The 21,211-nt window shown below is 57.3% G+C and overlaps 1 protein-coding gene across 6 annotated transcripts; it reads right to left on the reverse strand.

The window, feature by feature from the left end:
• Window positions 1-217: 217 nt before the first annotated feature.
• Window positions 218-20,230, reverse strand: EPHB3 (EPH receptor B3). 6 transcript variants are annotated; one of them, XM_045502727.1, is made up of 16 exons: window positions 19,638-20,229; window positions 11,038-11,102; window positions 8,999-9,671; window positions 6,538-6,693; window positions 5,410-5,760; window positions 5,113-5,237; window positions 4,776-4,935; window positions 4,587-4,695; window positions 4,177-4,256; window positions 2,990-3,112; window positions 2,620-2,867; window positions 2,024-2,239; window positions 1,763-1,912; window positions 1,478-1,671; window positions 1,219-1,374; window positions 218-1,113 (listed from the first exon to the last, which is right to left on the reverse strand). In XM_045502727.1, exons 1-16 carry the CDS (start codon window positions 19,750-19,752, stop codon window positions 1,005-1,007), a joined length of 3,030 nt encoding a protein of 1,009 aa, XP_045358683.1. In that variant the 5' UTR covers window positions 19,753-20,229; the 3' UTR covers window positions 218-1,004. The 6 variants fall into 6 exon arrangements, with proteins under 6 accessions (XP_045358683.1, XP_045358682.1, XP_045358685.1 ...); XM_045502726.1 differs by having other exon boundaries at window positions 1,763-1,933; XM_045502729.1 differs by having other exon boundaries at window positions 4,177-4,229; window positions 19,638-20,228.
• Window positions 20,231-21,211: the final 981 nt, after the last annotated feature.

Raw genomic sequence — 21,211 nt, forward strand, 5'->3', positions numbered from 1 at the left:
AGTCAGGAGCAGTTTGCTTTCTACTGTTACCACCCACTTCCAAGAAGTTAGATGCAATAAGGCCAAAGCACAAAAGGGAAGGTGAGCCTGGCTAGGCCCAAAACTGGTCTCCCAATGACTCCAGAGAATTCTGAAGAGGGCTGGCGCTGAGGGACTGTGAACCTGAGGTCATGAGAGAATTCTGCCTCAGGAGGTGCAAAGAGAAGGGGCAAGAGAATCATCTTATTGCCTTTATTCCGCTGTCGGCCCAGCTGGCCCCACTGCAGGGCACAGGGCCAATCTTTTACACACTCACCCATGCTCTCTGTGCAGGTCCATGCATGCACAGACACACACACACACACACACACACACACACAAACACACTCACATACACACCCAAACTCTGGCTCTGAGAGTCAGTCTCTGGGGGGCAAGGGGCTACTCCTCAGCCTGCCCCTGCCTGCCCTTTTATGACAGCACCAAGGGCGGGGGTGGGGCAGGGCCCTCAGCCCCCAGAACAAGTCCCTGTGCAAACTGGAGGTGCCAGCTGGCTTCAGGATGGGGTGTCACATTTCCCCATTCCTGGAGTCCCCTCCTCCAGTTCCTGAGGGAGGGACTGCTCTCTGCCTACCTGGGGGGCCAGACCCCTGCCAGGGCTGGGCCCTATAGAACCCAGGCTTATCCTCCACCTGACCCTGCCAGGACCTTCAGCACTGAAGAACAGCGAAGTCTGAGGTGGTGGGTATCCCCCACTGGAGAGCAGGAAGGCCTGGGCCCTGAGGGGCTTGGGGAGGGGTCATCACCCCCTCTCCTAATCCATCTTCAATATGAAGAGGTTTGGGACACACTTCCTGGGGAGGGAGCACAGGCTTGTAGGAGAAGTCCCAGCTTGGGCCTTCCCCAAACTTCCATCTTCTGGGCCACAGCCTAAGGCCAGGCATCCAAAAGTCCAAAAGTCCAGCCGGCTGGTCAGAGTCCCTGCACAGTCCTTGGGGGAGTACCCACCCCATGGGAGTCAGGTGTCAGACCTGCACGGGCAGTGTCTGGTTCATCTGCAGCCGCATGTCCTGGATACTGCTAAGGATCTTCTTCTGGTGGCCAGCCAAGGTGACCCCAATCCGCAGCAGGTCTCTGCAGATGGACCAAGGGCAGGGTCAGTCCCTCCCCTCCTGCCCACCACTCTGGGCCCTGCACAGGTCCCCCTGCCCTACCCCACCAAATCCGAGGCACACTCACTCTGCGGTCATCTGAGCTACCAGGTCAAAGGATGCAAACCCCGCGCTGACAAAGCTCTCCTTGTACCGCCCCATCTTGATGGCATCTAGCCAGTCACCAACTGTCGTGAAGGTCGTGTAATCCGGGACCGTGCGGTCTAGGAGGGGCTGTGACATGCTGTGGGGAGAAGAGAGAGACTTGGTGAATCCTGACGGCAAGGGAAGCAGGGGTAGGACTGCTGCCTCAAAAGCAGAGCGGGAAAAGAGGCAGAAATACTGACCCAGACTGGGCACTGGCGATGACCTTGAGGCTGGCAGCATTTCGGATGAGTTTGTCCAGGGTGTTGACGATCTGGGAGAATTTGGGCCTGAGGTTCCGGTCCCGTACCCAGCAGTCCAGCATGAGCTGGTGCAGTGCCGTGGGGCAGTCCATGGGTGGGGGCAGCCGGTAATCCTGCTCTACAGCATTGATGACCTGAACAGAGAATAGGGAAACCTGGCGTGAGCCGCCGTTTTGCCCCACAAGGGCTCCCACCCACCTGACCACTCTGGCTGGCCCCACTCACATCCTGGTTGCTCATGTCCCAGTAGGGTCGCTCTCCATAGCTCATGACCTCCCACATGACGATTCCATAGCTCCAGACATCACTAGCAGAGGTGAACTTCCGATAGGCTATGGCCTCTGGGGCAGTCCAGCGGATGGGGATCTTCCCGCCCTGGTGGGGGGGGCACACGCCCTTCACCCTATGACTCGGGGCTGGTCCCCAGCCCCGAGCCCCTGCCTGGTTGGCCCCGCCCCCGGTCTCCCTCCCAGCTGCTTCCTGTACCAGGGAGCTGGTGTAGGTAGGATCAGAAGGATCATCCTCCAGGAAGCGGGAGAGGCCGAAGTCTGAGACTTTGCAGACCAAGTTGCTGTTGACAAGAATGTTGCGGGCAGCCAGGTCTCGGTGCACGTAGTTCATCTCGGACAGGTATTTCATGCCAGCGGCAATGCCCCGCAACATGCCCACCAGCTGGATGACTGTGAACTGTCCGTCGTTGAGCTAGAGGCAACACACAGGCTCAGGTGGGCCCACCACTTCCCTACTGGCCCAGGGCGTGCCCAACTGTGTGTATACAACATCCCAGGAAACCCCAGTGAGGATCCAAATAGCTCCGACCACTCTCATTTTACAAACAAGGTAGCTCAAACGCAGAGAGATTAAGTAAAGCCTGAGGTCACCCAGGCAGTAGCGGACGGAGTCAGGATGAGAACTTTGGTCTTTCTGGCTCTGAGGCCCTGGCTGCTTCCCTGCACCATGCCACCTCGGTGAATATTCGCAGACTTGAAGAGGGTAGGGTCTGTCTAACCTTGTGGGAGGGTGTGGTCTGCCCAACCCAGCTCTCTGGGGGAGGGGAGGGAGTTGAGAGAGCTGCCTCTTACCCGGAGGAAGGAGTCCAGGGCACAATTCTCCATGAACTCGGTGAGAATCATGACTGGCCGACTTTTAGTGACCACGCCCTCTAGCCGGATTATGTTGGGGTGGTCAAACTGACCCATGATGGAGGCCTCACTTAGGAAGTCCCGCCGCTGCCTCTCCGTGTAGCCCACCTTCAGCGTCTTGATGGCCACAAACACCTCCCTGCGGCCTGGCTGTTTTAGGCGACCCCGACAGACTTCCCCAAATTCCCCTGCAGGGCAAAGGGCACAAGTAGGAAGTGGCTTCTGGGTTTGGCCCTGTCCCCAGTGCATGCCGGTCCCTCCCCAGGGTAACCCCAGCCTCTCCTCCCCACTGTGCCCCAGGAGGACTCACCAGCTCCAATCACTTCCTCGATCTTGACACAGGACACATCGATTTCCTTGGCAAATTCCCGCACCGCCTCATTAGGGTCCTCGTAGGTAAAAGGGTCAATATAAACCTTCATTCCAGGAGCAACTAGAGGAAAGAAAAGTGGGCATGAGGGACTTTGGGCTAGGGCTGGGGACAGTGAGGGAACTCTTCAGGCTGCACCCTCAGGCCCAGGGTACTGCCCCATGCTCTCACCCTGATGGGAGCACATTTTGCACTCTCCCTACTAAGTCTGCTCCATATTCCTCTCTGCTGGAGTCCCATTTGGGCCCCTCCCCACCATCCCCTCCGTGGGAATCAGTGACCATAAAAGTTAGACACCGAGGAACTTATTCTTCTTTCTCTCTCATCTCTCATCATGTCAAAACCTCTCTCAGATTCATTCTTCCCCTCATTCCCACTGCCCCTGACCTTATCCAGACCTTCAACACTCAGACTCTTGCAATAGTCTCCCAGCTGGGCTCTCTGCCTCTGGACTTTTCCCACCAATCTATCCAGCATACCTGTCTTCCTAAAACAATACTCGCATTGTATTACTCCGAAGCTCGAGAGCCTTTCGGATTACCTATGGTGGAGTCAAGTCCAAACTCCTCTGCCTGCCTTTCACGACCCTCTGACGACTGGCCACAACTACCCAGCCTTGCTCCCTGGCAGCTGTCAAACCAGTCTTCTCACTGCCCCCACAGTCGGGCACTCTCCCCACCCCACCCACTGCCTTCCAGAGGCTCCTCTAGCCAGGAATGCTCTCTCCCACCTGTCTAAACCCTGCTCAACCCGCCTGGCGTAGCTCACCCCAAGGCCACCTCCTCCAGGAAGGCTTCCTCTTTTCTGAGCTCTCACTGTCCTTGGTAACAGGAACACCCAGCTTAACACTTAATTGTTCTTTCCTTTTTTTCCTGTGTGTACGATTCTTGTCTTTCTCATAGGATTAACTGCCTTTGAGGAAAGGGGTCACTTCTCATTCATCTCTGGGGCTAGCAGGAGTGAGGCAGGGGCTCAGGAAACAGCCCTTGAGTGGAAGCATGAGGGGCTGTCCGGGATAGAAGTACAATGAACAAAACCCCAGGCAGGGAAAAGGGTATCTCCCAGCCCCGCAGGGACCAAGGGAATGTTGGGGGCTGGGGGAGGAAACAGGGTGAAGAGACACTCACTGTATTGCTGTAGCTTCTCTGTGTACTCCGAATCAGAGCTGTGCCGCTGCTTCCTGGAGGGGGCAGGATGGAGGCGAGGCCTGAGACAAGTCCAAGAACTCCCTTTGTTCAGGGAACCCTCGGGCTCACAAGAGGGGCAGGGTGCACAGAGGACGGCCCGGTGTCTGGTCCCACAGTCAGTGGTAACAGCAGCCACCGGGTCTCCGGGTAAGGGGCTTGGTGGACTTGGTCCCCCAGGGGATCTGCCAGGGAAAAGGCAGGGGACAGTATGAGGACATGGGCGTGAACTAGAGAGGGCCTTGCCAGCAAGGAGAGCCTGGGCCCACCAAGGGCCTCTGTGGCATGGGGGCTCTACGGTGCCAAAGGGAAGCTCTTGCCAGCCCATGGGAGAAACTCGGGCCTGAGAGTACCTGAGGCAGACGACAGCGATGACCACGACAGCCACCACGAAGACAAGTCCAGCTGTGGCAGAACCCACAATGAGGGGAAGTTGCTCCTGGAGCTGCTGGGCACCAGAGCCTGGAGACCAGGAGGGGACTGGTAAGTGGGGGGGATGGAAAGTATTAGGTGAGCGGGAGCAGGCGCAGTGGGCTACGTACCTCTCTCACTTGTGGTCTCAAACTCAGCAGGACGGCTGTACTGCCCGTAGCCAGCTACGGTGCGGGCACGGACCTGGACCACATAGCGGGCGTCAGGCCGCAGCCCGTCCAGCTGCACGGAATTCTTCTGGCTGGTCACCGTAGAGGCAATGCCCTCACTCTGCAACACCAGGAGGAATGAGGCGCCTCAGTGGGTCCTGAGGCTCATCAGCCCCCGCCAGCCCTGGGCCTACCTGTGGCTGCCTCAGTACCTGAGACCTGGCTCCCAAGGGCCCCGACCCTATCTGGGGGTAATCTTCTCACCCCAAGGCATCCTCCTGCCCCTCAGGGCTCTGACCTTCTCAAAGTACTTCATCTCATAGTCCAGGATGACTCCGTTGGGCCGCTCTGGGGGTGCCCAGGACAAGGTCAGGCTGCTGCCTGAGCTGCTGTGCAGATGTAGAGTAGGCACTTCAGATGGGGCTACGGGAAGAGACAGGGCAGGGGCTCACAATGGGCTCCTTGGGCCCTGGCATCCTTCCCAAGGACCCAGTTCCCATGGGACCCCTGGTGGTCCACTGACAAGCCCTGGGCAACCTAAGCTCTGTGTGGGAGAAAATGACCCAGGCCCTACCCTCCCGTGTCCCCTCCTCACCAGCCTGGTTGGTGGTGATATTCACAGCCGCATAGCGGGGGGGCAGAGGGCTCTTGCCCGAGACGCCATTGACTGCCTGCACTTCAAAGGTGTAGCGCGTGTGGGCCAGCAGATGGCTGATGTGGACCCGGCGCTCTGTCAGGCCCAGCTGCCGAGGCACAAACTCCACATTGTCATCACAGCGAGAGCAGGTTGAGGCACCCGTGGCCCCAGGGCCCCCACGGCACTTCTTGCAGATGACGTTGTATAGGAGGTCGTCCCGGCCACCCAGGTCCCGGGGTTCGCTCCACTCAAGGATCAGCGAGGTCTCATTCACGTTGGAGATCACACCCCGAGGAGGGGATGGCACCGCTGGAGGGAAGGTGGAGGGAGAGGGCAGTGAGCTTGGGCCACAGCACCACCCTTCTACCCAGAGTTCCTGCATACTACAAGCTGCTTCCCACCTCCTTGCCTTGGTCTCTGCTCTAAGAAGCAGAATATCTCTCCTACACTTCTTCGCTGGGAAGACTGTAGTTAGCCTTTAAGGCCCAACTTGAGGTGTCACCTCCTCTTGGAAGCCTTCCTTGATTCTTCCTCCTCCTGTCCTCTGCACTCCCGTAACACAATTCCTGGGCATCCTTCCAGCCCAGCACTTAACACATTATATGGTCATTATCTGTTTTCACATGTGCTTCTCCCACCAGGTGGCAAGCTCCTGTAGGACTGTGACTGTATCTTATTTTCCGCCACATTCCTGGCCGCCTGGCACAATGGCTGGCACCAAAGGCCGCATCAGGGAGAAGGCAGGACACTAGAATGCCCCAGGGATATGAGGCCAACGGTTAGCATTGGGCCAAGAGAACGGCAGTTCTACACAGCGCAAGGAGCAAGGGACTAGAAGTCCCAGGGACTCCTGATGCCTGGCTAGGAGCTAGTAGGCATTTGTTCAATGTTGGTGGAAAGGCTGAGCCAGCTGACCTGGATTCCGGCTCAGGGCCAGTCACTTCCCAGCTGTGCCATGTTGAGCACAACGTCTAACCTCCCCAAGCCTCAGTTTCCCTATCTGGAAAATGGATATGCATGGCAACTGTTTAGGCCCCTAGACAGAAGGTCCTGGGCAGGAGAGAGCAAGACCGGGAGTTCACTCACTGGTACAGGCACTGTCTGCAGAGTCCGAATCTGCACGGTAGAAGTTATTGTGGCACGTGCAGATGCTGGCAGCTGGCGAGGTGGTGCGGCTGTTGGGGGGGCAGGGGAGGCAGGGCCCCTCTCCCTGCTTTGCCTTGTAACTCCCAGGGGGACAGGCTGCGGGGGGAGAAGAGGAGGGACATGCTCTTCAGATCCATGAGAATCTGGCCCTCCCCCAGCACAGGACTTGGCCCCTCTACCTCCTAGACTATGGGGGCCACACTGGGATTGCCTCACTCCAGTGCAGCTACAAAAGGCCCTTTTGCCCTGTGGAAACCCCACGTCAGCGGATTCCTCCCCGCCCCGGCCCCCCACCCCTACCCTGGGGCCTCATGGGCGAAGACGTCAGGCCGATCACCTGGGCAGCCTGGGCTTGTCGAGGCAGGGAAGAGAGAGAGAAGGAAGAGGAGGGGTGGGGAAGAGACCACTGGCAAGCCGGCAGCACCCTACTCTGCCAGGATGCTCCCGCCCCTCCTTGAAGCTGGAGGAAAATCACTCCTAGGATCCTCGTGGCCAACCCAGAACAGCCCCGCTCACAGGACCAGTCTCTCTCCCCACCCACCAGGAGCCAGACAGCAGCTCCTTTCTGCCTTGGGCACGGGTGGGGGCCGAAGAGGAGTAAGAATAGAAGACAGCAGACAGGAAGGCTGGGGTCACCGGGAGTTCAGAGGCCCCAAAGCATCCACAAAGGGCATCCCTGGCCCCAAAGTGAGCCCAGGGATGGGTGCTTGAACATCCCTTCGACTCTGCTTCCTCTCCTGCCATCTATGTTTGGGCCCCTGGACCTGGGCTGTGGGATTCTGCATATCTATGACAGCCATATAATTTATTATTCAAATTGGAATATTTTGGGAGTGAAAAGGGCCGCTAGTAATAATCATGTTATAAGGAGCATAAGCCAGGCCTGCCCCGGACACTCAAAAGCATGTGGCCACTCTATCCCTATAGGACTACCTCTGGGGAGGTCATCTAGAATATGGAATGCCCAGAGTTGGGGCTATGCCCTTCTCTGGGGTTTAATCTCCCCTCACTAAGGTGATATTCCACCCAAGCTCTTTTGAGCCAGTGGGGGAGGGGGCAGATGCCAGGCCAGGCTGGTTGCTATGGGAACCAGCATATATTTCCTGTCAGGGACCTGCAGAGTGTTAGCCCCTCTTCAGGCTGTCAGGCTCATCACCCCCACCCCCTTTCTCCACTTAGGAAGAGGAAGTCTGGGGCAGGTTCCCATAGAGAAGTGGAGAGGCGCCGGGCAAGGCACTATTCACCTTGCCATGACAACACCCAACACTGGGTTTTCCAGCCAGGCTGGGCCGCCAGCCCCCTCATACCTAGGGCTGTGCTAAGAGCCAGCTCCCACCCCCGGAGCTATAGGCCGCAAGCACCAGGGCAGAGGGGTTAGAAGACAAAGCCCTTGGCATCTTGTCCTGCATGGTAGAGCATGGACAAGGCTGTGGCCCCAGCTCCCACATTCCCAGCTATGATGCCTTGAGTACAATTGTTCTCTGAGCCTCAGTTTCCGTATTAGCAAAATAGGGGAGATAACTGTAATCTACCTTACAGGACTGTGATGACACTCAAATGAGAACCCTTCATGAATGGGTTTTATAGCTGGAAGTCTAGGACACTGTAAGGTCTTAAGAGTCTTGGCAAGCCACCACAGACAAGTCTCCTAACCTCCTCCTGTATGAAATAAGGACAAGAGAATCCCTGTCGCCCATGCATCCCAGGGCTCCTGAGAGCCAAGGCTGACACTTACGTGGCACTTGTGTCACCATGTGCCAGGTACTGTTCCAAGAGCTTCGCATGCATTGACTTGCTTAAGCCCACTACAAGTCTATAAAGCAATCATCATTATTGTCCCCATCTTGCACATGAAGAAACCAAGGTTCAAAGAGTTAAGTAACTTGCTCAAGGTCTCACAGGTGCTAACTGACAGAGTGAGGACTCAGACTTCAGGGACCGGGCCCCTGACCACTATGCTATCTATACTGCCTCTCAAGGAAATGAGACCTCAAGGTAAAAGGGACAAGCATGAGGTACCCACAGCCCTTGTCCCCACAGCTCTGGGGATCATCTAGAACTTCCAGGGTGAAGTGTCTACTTGGGGCCAAACAAAGCAGGTATCTCTGCTGGCTTCCTGACTCTCTGACCAGCTGCCTCCTTATCAAGGATTCTCCATGTTTCTCCACCTCTGTCTTGAGTTCTATTCTTTCTCTTATTATTCTGGTATGTCTCCTCATTTTCGCTCATCTCCCCCCTTGCATCACATGCTATGCACCTGATACCCCTCTTCCCTTTCTTCCATCCGCCTCAGACCTGAAGCCAGACCTCCTTGACTGGCAGGTAGGAAGTAGCAGGTAGGAGGCAGTACGTGGCTTTGGCCCAAGTCCTCCCCTCCTCCCCCAGGCCAGTCCCCACTCACGGCGGCACTGGGACTCCTTGGCAGCTGGCTCATGGCCGGTGGCACAGGTGCAGGCTCCCACAGGCACCATCCATTCCCCATCGCCATTGCAGTAGAGCTTGAGTGGCACTGACACCTCCACAGCATTAGCGATGCAGGTGCCAGGGGCGATGACCAGAGAAGTGGGCTCGGCCCCCGTGAGGGTCTCGGGAAAAAGGGCAAAGCCTGCGGTGGTGGATGCACACTTCTTGTAGAAGGCACGCACAGAGATGAGCGACATGCAGGCACCTTGGTCCTGGAAGGCCAAGTAGAAACCGGCCTTGGAGAGCGGCCCAAAGCTTCGCACCTTGGTGTTGACACGGCCAGCATCAAGCCGCGAGAAGCTCTCATCGGGAGCAATGGTGTCCACCTTCACGTAGGGGTTCTCCATCCAGAAGGGGGAGGAAGCCGAGGCCACATCGCTGTCAGCCTCATAGTAGAAGAGGTTGAAGGTCTCTTTACAGGAGCCAGGGATGTTGGGGATGCTGTTGCAGTCACGCACGGTAAACTTGAGCTCCACGTAGACCCGCTGCACGTCTCGCCGCCAGATGAACCCCGTGCGGAGCCAGTTGTTCTGGCTTGACTCTCGCACGTTACACACCTGGTACGTGCGGATGGGGTTCATGGCCTCATCGTAGCCACTCACCTCTTCCCACTGTGCACAGACCAAGTGAAAAAGACGGAATGAGCACCAACATTTGCCAGGTGCTTACCACATGCCCAGATCTGTATTCACTTCACAGAGATGCTTCTGTGGTGTAGTGGCTGAGCACGCAGACTACATGGGTTCCAATCCCGGTTCTTGTTGGGTGACTATGGGTTAAGTCACTTAACCTCCTTGTACCATCGTTTTCCCATCAGCAACATGGCGAGAATAAGGAATAAGTGAGTTTAAATGAATAAAGAACTTAGAACAGAGCGATTGGTAAGTACTACAGGGGTATTAGCTATAATATTTGTTATCTTTACACCTCCGTTTCGTTGTCTGTAAAATGAGGCTGGGATTGGGTGTAAACGAGGTGGTAGGGAATCAAGTCAGTTTCACATATATAATGGATTTGTAACAATGTCCAATACAGGGCAATCACAATCACGTTTAACCTTCACAACAACTCCATGAGAAGGTACATCTGTTGTCCTCACTCTCCAGAAGAGGAAGCCAAGACCCTCAAAGGGAGAGACTTGCCCAAGGTCACACAGTTTGGCCTGGTGAATGAGGGCCTGTGGTTCCATCCCACCCCAGCGTTTCAGAGCTTAGTGCAGTTGTGTTGTGTAGGCCACGTAGGGAGGTTTTTGTTTGTTCTTGAAGTTTATTTATTTATTTTTGAGAGAGAGAGGGAGAGCACAAGCAGGGAGGGGCAGAGAGAGAGGGAGACACGGAATCTGAAGCAGGCGCCAGGCTCTGAGCTGTTGGCACAGAGCCTGACGCAGGGCTCGAACTCACTCATGAACTGTGAGATCATGACCTGAGCCAAAGTCGGATGCTTAACCAACTGAGCCACCCAGGTGCCCCTAGGGAGGTTGATGAGGATATTTTAGAAATGTCAGAACTACAGGAATTTAACAGTGAAGAAATGGAAGCCCAGAAAGGTAAACTGCCTTGCTAAAATCACAAAGCAAGTTAGAGATCTGGAACCAAGGTTTCTGGTCCCCAAGCCAGTGCCCTACCCAGGGACCCAGGAAGGAGGGAGATGGTTGGAGAAGACACACAAAGAGCAGTCATGCAGGGAAGGGATGGGGTAGGCTAAAGGCAGGCTGAGGGGCACGCAGAGGGAGAATGGGACAAAGGTGGTGTGTATGGGGAGGGGGACACAGGCAGGCTGAAGGCTGAGAGGGTGCGAAACACCCATAGGCAAAGAAGGAAGGTGACAGAAGCAGAGGATAGGAATGGCGAAGGAGGTGAACCTGATAGGCAGGGGCAGCCCTTCTCCGGCCCTGGTGAGGCGAGGGGAATGGCCGCTGGAGTAGGGAGTGGCCTAACTGGCAACCAACACTGAGGGGAGATGGTGGGGGAGGCTTACCCCACTTTCTGGATGAGATGTCCATGCCAATTCAGAAGTCACCCATTTTGTGTCCATGAGGGTCTCTGGGGAGCAACAGAAGAACAAAGGTCAGAGGCCACGCTCAGGATGGGGAGAAAGAGGCTGTCCAGGAAAGGCCAGGACACCAGAGAATGATTCTCAGCAGGCACTGCCCCATCCCACCCCACCCCCAAGTCCTCTCGGCTACCCTGCCCTGGAGAAGACCCTGCAGCCATCTCCGGAAATGTCACAGCCCCAAAGAAGTCAGGTCGGGTTGGCCAGCGGGAGGCAGGTGTCTGCTGCTGACCCCAGGCAAGAGCTGGGGCCAGTTCACACACCTACAGGCGCTGCTAATCTCCACACAAAGGGGCGGCAGGCCCTTTATCCTGGAACAAAGGACCTTATGCTTCAGACCCTGCTGCCCAGGCCTCCCCTGACTCCACTCCCAACACAAAGGCCCAGTGCCACACATGCCCAGGGGAAGGGGAGGGCAGTGACGGGAGCAGAGCCTGCTCCCATCCAACCTCCCACTCAATCTCCTCTAGGGGATGGGGCAGGAATGCTCTTTGAGGGCGGGGTGAGGGCCAGCAAGACCCAGACCAGCTCCCTGCAAGCTAGTTCAGTTCTTCCTACGATCCTCAGATAAATAAAGGGGCTGTGGGTGCACCTCTTTTACAGGTGAGAACGCTTGAGGCCCAGATAAAGTCTCTATGTGGCCTGAGGCAAAACTGCTAGGACTTGGGGTGAAATGTCACTCAAATGCAGGTCTGACTCCACAACTAACCCCTTAACCAGGGCACTCTGAGTGCAGTGTGAAGGGGAGAACAGGGAAAGGAGGAATAGAGAAAGCCTAGAAAGCTCCTATGTATCCTTTAAATCCCGCTCAAACTGTCACCTCCTCCAGGAAGCCTTCCCTGGACCCCCAAATCAAGGTTAGATGCCTTCCTCTGTGCATCCAGGACCAGGGGCTTTGTCACAGCACCGATCCTGTTCCAAGCTTCCACTACTTATCTGTCTCCCCCTGCTCAGCCAAAGGGGGGGCCCATTTAGGTTTCCAACATAAACTCACTCCCCTAGGAATCGGGTTCTGGATTCTGGCTCTCTGAGAGGAAAGATGCCAACTCCTTCCTTCTAGCCTGGGAGACAGGGCAGCCAGCAGTCCTCCCCTCTGCCCTGAGCTGGAGGGGGCAGGTCAGGGCTGCCCAGGAGGACAAAGCCCCGAACCCCACAGGTTCCAGGCTTGCGGCCGGCACTGGTTTCCCGCAGTCTGGGTCTGAGCTGAGGATGGTGCATGAGGCAGCTGTGGCCCCAGACCCTCATGTTAGACACAGGGGGAGTGAGGCTCCCTCGTCTTCCACCAGAGGAGGCCGGTCCCTGGAGGGCCTGGCTGCAGGGTGAGCTCTCCCAGCCTCATCGTCGGTGGCCTGATGGGCCCTTCTGGCAGACAGACAGACAGACAGACACAGACATTTGGCAGGGGGGTAGGGGAGGGAAGGAGAGATGGGCAGAAGCAGGGGCCCAGAAACAGGCGGGGAGAGAGGCAGTGGAGCAGGGGCCTTGCTGGGGTGGATGGCGAGAGGCTCGGATCTGGATAGAGCCGGCTGGCTAGGACCAGACAGTGGGGTGGCCAGCTGAGGACAGTGAGGTGGAGAGACAGGGAGGCCCAAAGAGACAGAGATAGAGAGCGAGGTTGCCAAGTGGCCTCTTCTCCAGACAGCAGCCCAGAGTATTCCTGTTCCTGGAGCCAGTGGAGCCAAGTGCACCCCCTCCCCCCTCAAGCCAGCCAGCCAGCCAGCCAGTCCGCCTGCTTGTCTGCCCGCTGCCCGCCACCCGCCCGCCCGAGCAGGCAGGGGCTCCCACCGCTCCCTCGAGTTGCCTCCCTCCTCCCTCTCCCTCACTTCCTTCTGCTCAGCCTGTGCCAAACCCATCTGGAACTGTTTAAACCCAAATATTCAGCCCCCTCCCCCCTCCAGCCAGATTCCTCCACAGTTTAAAACAAGCCCTGTGCTGGCTCTGAGAGGAGGGAGGGGACGGTGGGGAGGGGGAGGGGTGGGGGGAGGCAGGGGTGGAGGGAGGCTCTTCATTTCTGTTTAATTTCTGGGGAGCGGGAGAGGGAGAGGGAGGGGGCGGGGATCGGCCCTTGGCCATCGCTCAGCCTTGGCCATCGCTCAATCTCGGCACATTTTTCCCATTAATGAGGAGAGGACTTGGATTTCGAGTCATGTGTGCCTGAGGAAGGGCTCCGGTCACCCTGGTGGGGAGGGGGCTTACTCTCTGGGGGAGGGGAGGGGCCTGCTCCCCTTCAGCAAGAGGGAGACCCTGAGGTGCCTGTGTCCCAGCCTCAGGAAGGGCATGGAGGAGGTCCCAGAATGCATCTGTCTGTGGCATTGGGAAGGACAGGCCCAACCCAACAGAGCCCACCTTTTCTCTGCTATGTGTGTGCCCCGCGTGCATGTGCATGTACACACGCTGAGGTAAAGGATATGAGATGCACGGGGTAAGGACAAAAGAGGACTGAGTGAGCAGTCGCCAAACTCCCCAGCTGGCGACCGCACCCCCATCCTCCTCTGCCCCCCATGTGGCTGCCGGAGGGAAACCAGAGCGCGGACAGGGCAGCCATTCTCGGATACGGGGCTCCATCAGGCTGGAAACCCCCACCAGCCCCTCAAAACCGAAAAGGGAAGGGGACAGCAGGCTTGGGGGCGTTCTGAGACTGGGGCTTCAGTGCTCAGAAGTGAAGCCGCACCCCTTTCAGGTTTCCACAGGGCCACGGAGCACAGCCACGTGGCGGCAGCTGTGCGGCTCCTGCCTGTGCACAAATACACACACGCACGAACATTACCCAGTCCTCAGTGCCTGGGCTCATTCTCTGCCACTGGGGCCAAAGAATGGCAAGTCAACACATATGGTGGACAAAAACACACAAAGCCACAGCCGCCCACAAACATACACGCCGCTTCATACACGGCCTCGGCCTTTTTCAGACACACAGATGCATATGGTGCAAATAGATTAGCCTTCCTTAGGCATTCACACACAGCGAGTCTTTCCTACACACAGATCTGGCTTGCCTTCGGCAAAAACTCGCTCTTACAGTCTTCATATGTGCAGATTTCCAGAGACATATGCATATACGGAGGGCACGCACACCCAATAGTACATTCTCCTTACACACCCAACTGCACACGACTGCCGGCCACAAGTCACAGTCTTGAGTGTGGTCAAGTGCAACCACAAACACCAGTTTGTTTCTCTCTACAGACTCAGTGACGTGCTCTTATGCAGTCACACACAACTAGCATCAGCTGCACACGCTGGTGCCCACTTGCACTGAAACAGGCCACAGGAGCCTGCAGACGCAGTACAAATATCAACACCTACCGTTTGTACAGAGCCTCAGAGGTGCATCCTCCATGCACGTGCAACACACACACACATGCGCGCACACACAGACACACACACACACTGCAAGCATGTTCTTTCCATGAGAGGAGACTTCGGGTGGGGTGGAGGTAGGGCTAGGAGAGGGGCAATGTCTGCTAAGAAAGCGGAGGTGCTAGGCCAGTCTTGGCCAGAGGTGCGGGGAAGAAGCAAGCCCCAGACCTGTTTCCTGGGGCCCTGGCCCAGGCCGAAGCAGTCACTGGTCACGAGGCTGGGGGTGGGGCAGGGACATGAAGATGATTTCGGGTGTGGGTGGGTGTGGCCTCCCCAGGGACAGCCCCTGCCCAAGCAGCAGGCCATTTCCCTGCCAGTACAATGGCACGGACCCCAGCACTGAGCCCTTAGGGAGGGGATGGCATCATGAAGAGACATAGCCCCAGGAGCTTCAGGCAATACTTCCACACACAAGTTGGGCACCCAGCAAGAGGAGAATATAATGGGCACCCAGCAAGAGGAGAATATAATGGGCACCCAGACTATGTCTGAAGACCTCATTGGGTGGCCCTGGTGCAGAGGCACCAGCTGGGAGCCTGCCACTGCCCTGGTGAAGGGCCAAGTACACACAGCTTTATGGAGCTGCCAGACCCCACAGCACCCCAGGTTCCAGGTCATTCAGAGCACACTGCTCCGTGTCAGTGAGACCCGGGAAATTAAAAAAAAAAAAAAAAAAAAAAAAAAAAAAAAAAAAAAACCTCCAGAGACAAAAGCATAAAGCCCAAGCTCCAGATCAGGGACTTTGAGGTGACACAGAAGGTCACGCTTCTGGGCTGGGCCAGCACAGTGTGCAGGTGCAAGTGGACAGAGGAGTAGAGTCTGGACAAGAAGGTGCAAAGCCCTGGCTGCAAAGAGAGGGAGAAAACCCCATGCCAGCCCTCAGGTGGTCCCCCTTCTCCTTGCTGGGGTTCCCACCTCAGGCAACCAACCTAAGGGATCTGTCCGGTCTTCTTCCATCCTGTCCCTACCCTTTGTGTCAGTGTGTATATAAGCATGTACCAACCTGCACAATCAGGGTGGTCAGCCTGTGGAGGAAGGGGACTTGGGGGGCTCCTGCTATGGGACCTAGAAGAGCCTAACTCACCCCAGGGCCGCCTCTCCCTTCCCCGCTCATGGCCCCGTGGCCTTCAAATCTGGGATGCAGGGGAGGGGAACATCTCAAAACAGAGAACACATTTTGTTTTCCATTCTTCCCCTCAGATCGTGGGGATTTATAATTAAATAAACCTGAAAGGGAGAAGGGAGGAAAAAGCACAGAGCAAGGAGCCCAGATGCCTCAGTGTTCACCCATGCCCCCCGCCCCAGTCCCCGCCTTGCCAGCCAGCCAGCCAGGATGGATGGACAGCTAGCCCTTCTGTGAGGCCTTTGAGCCCTTCCCTGGGATCCCAGCCACAGCAAGCCTGGCCAGGATTCTGGGGGCAGGAGGTGATAGGAGATCCAGGGCCAGGGCAGCCCTTGGGGTAGGGGGCCTCTCTCACCCCATCGGGTGCCCAGCTGTACCCAGTCTCTTCTGTCCCGTTCCCCCCCCCCCCCCCACCTCCCCAGCTGCCCAATCCCGACAAACCAGTTTGACTCAGCACAACAGGCAGGGCTACAATTTTCAAACTATGCAGGCCTGGTGATTCAGCCTCTTCATGCTGTTTAATTAGTGTAAGGCCGGGTGGCGGAGGCCTTGCCCACGGCAGCTTAGGCTTTAGCTCCAAGCCGCTGAGGCCACAGAGACGGCGGTGGCAGCAGTTCTGGCTAAAGGGAAGGCAGTGACGAGCAAACTGGTTCCCCCGAATACCTGCCGCTGTCCTTCAGTGGCAGCTCTTAAGTGCCAGCTCATGACAAACAGAGATGGGGTGGGGGGCACCAGAGGCAAGTCTACAAGTAAGAAACCACAGAAATGCCAGGCCTGTTGACCCCTCTCAGCTGGCACCTCCTCAGGGACCACTGCTGCTGCCTCTGACGGAGGGAGGGGTTCACACACTGCCTCTTGCCACCCGGGGACCAGGCCCACTGCAGTGGCTACTCAGCTAACACAGCCTGGCTGGGAGGGGGGCTGTCCCGTCCCCACCTCTCACATCTGGGAATGGTTTCTCTTTTCTCAAAAGGGTTGGCTCTCAGCAGACTCCTCCATCCTATCTGGGGTATTAAGTACCCTAACGCTCAGACACCCTTCCTCCTCTCATGCCCGTTCTGGGTCTGCTCACCTTCCTGGTCTGTTCACCTTCCGGTTCTTGGTACTGAAGGGGAGAATGATCTTGGCTCGGGGCACTGGGAAACATTACTCAAAAGGAGAGTGAGCAACAGGATGGCCCTGTTTCCCTATGACTGAGGGTAAATCTGAGGGCAATTTGTGTTGTGTTTAGGGGGGAGGTAAGCAATCAGAGGGCAAGGGGAGGGGTGTTTCTTTAACCAAGGAGAGGGGGCAAGGACCCTGGTTCCATCCTCAGGTAAAACCAATGAGATCCTTGGATGCAGTCCTGGTGGACCCCAAGTGTATAGGGAGGCAGAACAACCAGGTGCTAGACAGTACCTAACCAATGGAGCCATGAGGACACAGCACCCACAGCTCAGGACACCGGGCCTAAATATAACTCAGAGAGCCAAAAGTCTCCCCCTAGGCCCCGGGCAAACCAAATCCTGGCAAAGCCAAATGGAAAGCTGGAGCAGAGGCTAGATACCCTGCCCATAAAGCTTAGGAGTGGGGAGGGACCCACCTAACCCTCCCCGCTGGCCATAGCCCAGGACCACCAAGTCTCCCCATCTCACCCTTCCAGCTCTAGACAGGGCTGAGGGATGGGCGGGATGCAGGGACGGCTGTCCCCCACCTAGCTCTCTTCCCATCCCATCCCATCCCTCCCAGAGCTGAAGAGAGATGGAGGTGGGGAGACAACTTTCTCCCCAGACCAACCTTCCTGCCCCCATCACTCCTTCCTCTAAACTCCCTCCAGCAGGTAAGGCACACACCAGTTTCATTTCTGCCCCTCCTCATGGAGCAGATCCTAGAATAATAATAGTTAATCCCCGAATAATAATGGCTGTGTGCTAAGCACCCCACAACACGTTATGGACTCAGTCCATACCCACTCCAGGGATAGTGGGTACTATCACTATCCCATGTCACAGTGAGGGAGGACAGAGGGGTGGGTAGGCACACCTCCGAGTGTGGGTCTGAGCCCTGACGCATCTCTCTTTCTCTTTGCGTAGTCCCGCACACACGCCGAAAACCCTAAGGTCTGAGGTATGGCGAAAGTGAGGGAACAGGTAAAAAAGCCACACACCAAGGCACTGCTACTTCCTAGGGGCACCCCACACTGGCCTGGCCTCCTAGCCACCACCCACCTAGCCAGGGAGTAGTCCCGGATCCCACTTCACAGCTGAGCAGGGAGGGGGAACACGGCTGGGGCAGTGGCCGTGCTGCCCTCTCTTTCCTGTGCTGCTGCTGTTCATCAGTTCTCTGCCTCCTGGTCAGCCCCTCGGCTCTTTGGCTTGGAGGCCCGGATGCCAGCTCCCAGCCACGGCCTGCCTCTGAGGGTCTAGCTGATTGTGAGGGGTGAAAAGGGGGGAAAGGGGGAGGGAAAGAGGAATGGAGGAAGGACTGAGCCTCTTCAGGTAGCCCTTGCGCACCTGACCCAAACCACACCCCCTCCACCCCACTGTCAGCACAAGCACCCACCACACCTGACAACACGGGCCCTGCTCCTGGCACACACAGCGCCTAAGTGTGTGTGTCTGTGTCACCTCTCCCGGGCTAAGACACAGAGACACAGACCTGGGAACTCCAACAGGCTCCCTGGCTCACACCCTTGAGGCAATCAACAACAAAGCCCCACACCGGTTTCTCACGCCTGAGATCCTATCACACACATGTGGGCGCGACCTCACTGTGTCTGCTTGCATTTGCATGTGTCCACCCGTGTGAATCGGTCAGTCGGCACCAGTGGGCTCAGAGCTTAAAGGGGGTGGGGGCTCATAGGAACGTTTTTCCCCTAAAGAAAATCAGAAAGCACCAGAAGATGCCTTTCTTTCGGAACGGTGTTCTTTTTTCCTTCCAACCCTTACGGTTACTGTGAACATACGAACAGACCAACTTACACAGAATTCATATTTTTGTTCCTGTACTAAGAAAGTGACTAGATCTGTTGTTAAAGATACCAAAAATAAGTGCTCCAGTTTCCCCCAAATTTCTGTGGGTTCTTCCCTCCACATTAAGGAAGGTTTTATTCTTCCCTCATTTAATGGCTCCAACATTTTTGGAAACTGTGTGTGTGTGTGTGTGTGTGTCTATCCTGTATGACCAGCGTCAGTGGCTCTATGTCCCCAAGGCTTGTGTCAAGTGGCCTATGTGTGAGCTCTCCCACCAGGGCCAACAGCATCCTGTTCACCCAAATACAGTCATCTGGAAGTTGGAGCTACCCCCTCAGCATCAGCACCGTCTGGGTAGTTCACACAGTCTATTGAGAAACTCAGCCTTTTCGCACCGGCTAATGGGGCAAACCCCAGAACTTCAGGGGTTCAGTGGAGACCCAAGCACTCGGATGTCTTGCTAGAAGGCGGAGGGAGAGCCGCATAGCAGTGTGGATGGCCACTGCACACTGCACCTCGTGTGTAACTGGCGCTCCATAAACCATAAACAATAACAGGCCCCCGCCTCTCCACCCCCGCAGTCATCCCCTGACAAAGGGGTGTACGCACTCACACCTCTCGCTCAACTCCAACGGGTTCCGAAACAACGCCGCCCCCCAGCCTGGGAGTCCGCTTGGCCCCCACCCGCCACAACCCCGCGGCGGTCTCAGAGGCCCGGCCTCGCCTAGTGGGTCGCCCCCACTTCTTCGCCTCCCGCGGCCGCCGAGAGCCCCTCTTCTCTGCGGCGAGTGCGGAGTTCGCCCACAAGAGCTCGCAGCTGGGCCGTGACTTTCGGGGACGCTCCACCCCAGTCAAGCCGCCTGCGGTCCACAACTCGCCGACCGCGGGCCTCGGAGCCAGCTGGAGCCTCCAAGGCAGCTCCGGGGGCGTCCTCCCCACCCATCCTCCGGCCCCCGGAGCGGCGCGGGTGACGGAGCCTCCTCCGACGTGCGCCCAGCCCTCATCTGACCCACACCGTGGGTCCACTCTGGCCCAAGCGCGGGCGACCCCGGGCGCCGTAAGCCTTGGACGCACCCCCCGACGCCGCTCACCTTCCAGAGCCCGGCAGCCGGCGGGCAGCAGCAGCGGGAGCAGCAGCAGCGGAGGGAGCAGCGGCAGGAGCCCCGGCGGCGGCGGCGACGGCGGCGGCGGGCGGGCTCGGGCCATGGCCGGGGAGGGCTCCAGGAGCCGAGCCGGGCCGCGCCGGGCCGCGCCGGCGGGGCTAGGGGCACCTGGGGGAGGGTCCGCTCCGCGGGCTCCGAGGAACGCTCGCGTACGGTCCCAGGAGGTCCGGGCAAGAAGAGGGTGCAATCCAGGCGGGCGGCTCCGGGACCGAGGCGGCGGCCCGAGCCCGTAGATGCTGGGGGATGCAGGCAGGTCGGTCCCGCGGCAATCTGGACGGACCGGTCCAGGAGGATCCCGGGCGCTGGAGAGCTCGGAGCCGGAGAACTCCGCGAGGCGGGCCGGGGCAGGAGGGCGCAAGTGGTGGTAGTTAGGGGGTACAGTTATCTGGCGGCCTGCCGCGGGCCCGCCTCGGATTCGGGGCACCGGGTGCGCTCACCGTCCGGGGTCCGAGCAGGGATCTTGCTGCGCCGCTCGCGTACTCACTTCTGCTGTCCCCAGCGCTGGCTCTGCCGCTCTGGTCGAGAGGGGCGGGACCGGCCGCCTGCCTGTCAGCGCCGTGGCCCCACCCCTCGCCGCAGGCCGCCCACTCACAGACCGCCAGGCGGGCTGGTTCGGCCTCGAGAGCTCTCTGCTGGAGTTGAGTTGGCGGCGCCTCCATCAGGCCCACCCTCAGCGTCTCGGAGGCCTGGAGGGGGCGGAGCGAAGAAAAAGATGAATTAGATTGGGCGGAGCGATACTGTCAATCAGAGGGAAACCCCGCCTCCTATCTCCCATTGGCCATTAGTAACCAAACCTGAATCTAAAGAGGTGCCAGTCACATACAACGAGCTGAGGGCGCCCCCCTGTGGCCTGTACCTGCCCAGAGACGCCCCCACGTGGCTGTCTTCTCTCCAGGCACGTCCATATCCTAAACTGAGTTGAGGCACTATCAAGGGGACGCCCATCTGCAACACATCCTGCGACCAGGGTCTTCTGCTCATTTATTTATTTATTCATTCATTCAGCAGGGTATTTCGTCGTCCTTTGAGCATAGACTGTATTACTGCTGCTGCTACAGCAACAGATTTTTCATTCTCTTGGAGTTAGTTTACTGATGGAGGCTGGCATGAAGTTATCACAACAGAGTATAACAGGTGTGATTATGGAGGAAGGACAGAGTTGCCACAGCACCTGTGAGGGGAATGGCTACGTCTGGCTCTGAGTAAATGACATTTCATCTGAAAGATGAAAAATGAGTAGTAGGTGAAAGATGTGTGTTTGGGGACAGGATGGGGGTGGGGTGGCTGTTTCAGACACAGGGAACACACTTTGCATGAAGTCCCTGTGGCAAGAGAAACTGATATTCACTAAAGGAATCTGAAAGAAGTTCAGAATATCTTGAGTGTAGAGTTAGAGGCTGAGAGGAGCTGAAAGGAGGCTTAGAAGTAGGTGTGGGGGACCAAAAGAGTTGTTTTTAGACTCAAGGCCTTCCTGAGAGCTGGAGCTTGAAGCAGAGGCATTG

Source organism: Leopardus geoffroyi, chromosome C2 (assembly GCF_018350155.1).
Source record: "Leopardus geoffroyi isolate Oge1 chromosome C2, O.geoffroyi_Oge1_pat1.0, whole genome shotgun sequence".
In the NCBI taxonomy this organism is placed as follows: Eukaryota; Metazoa; Chordata; class Mammalia; order Carnivora; family Felidae; genus Leopardus; species Leopardus geoffroyi.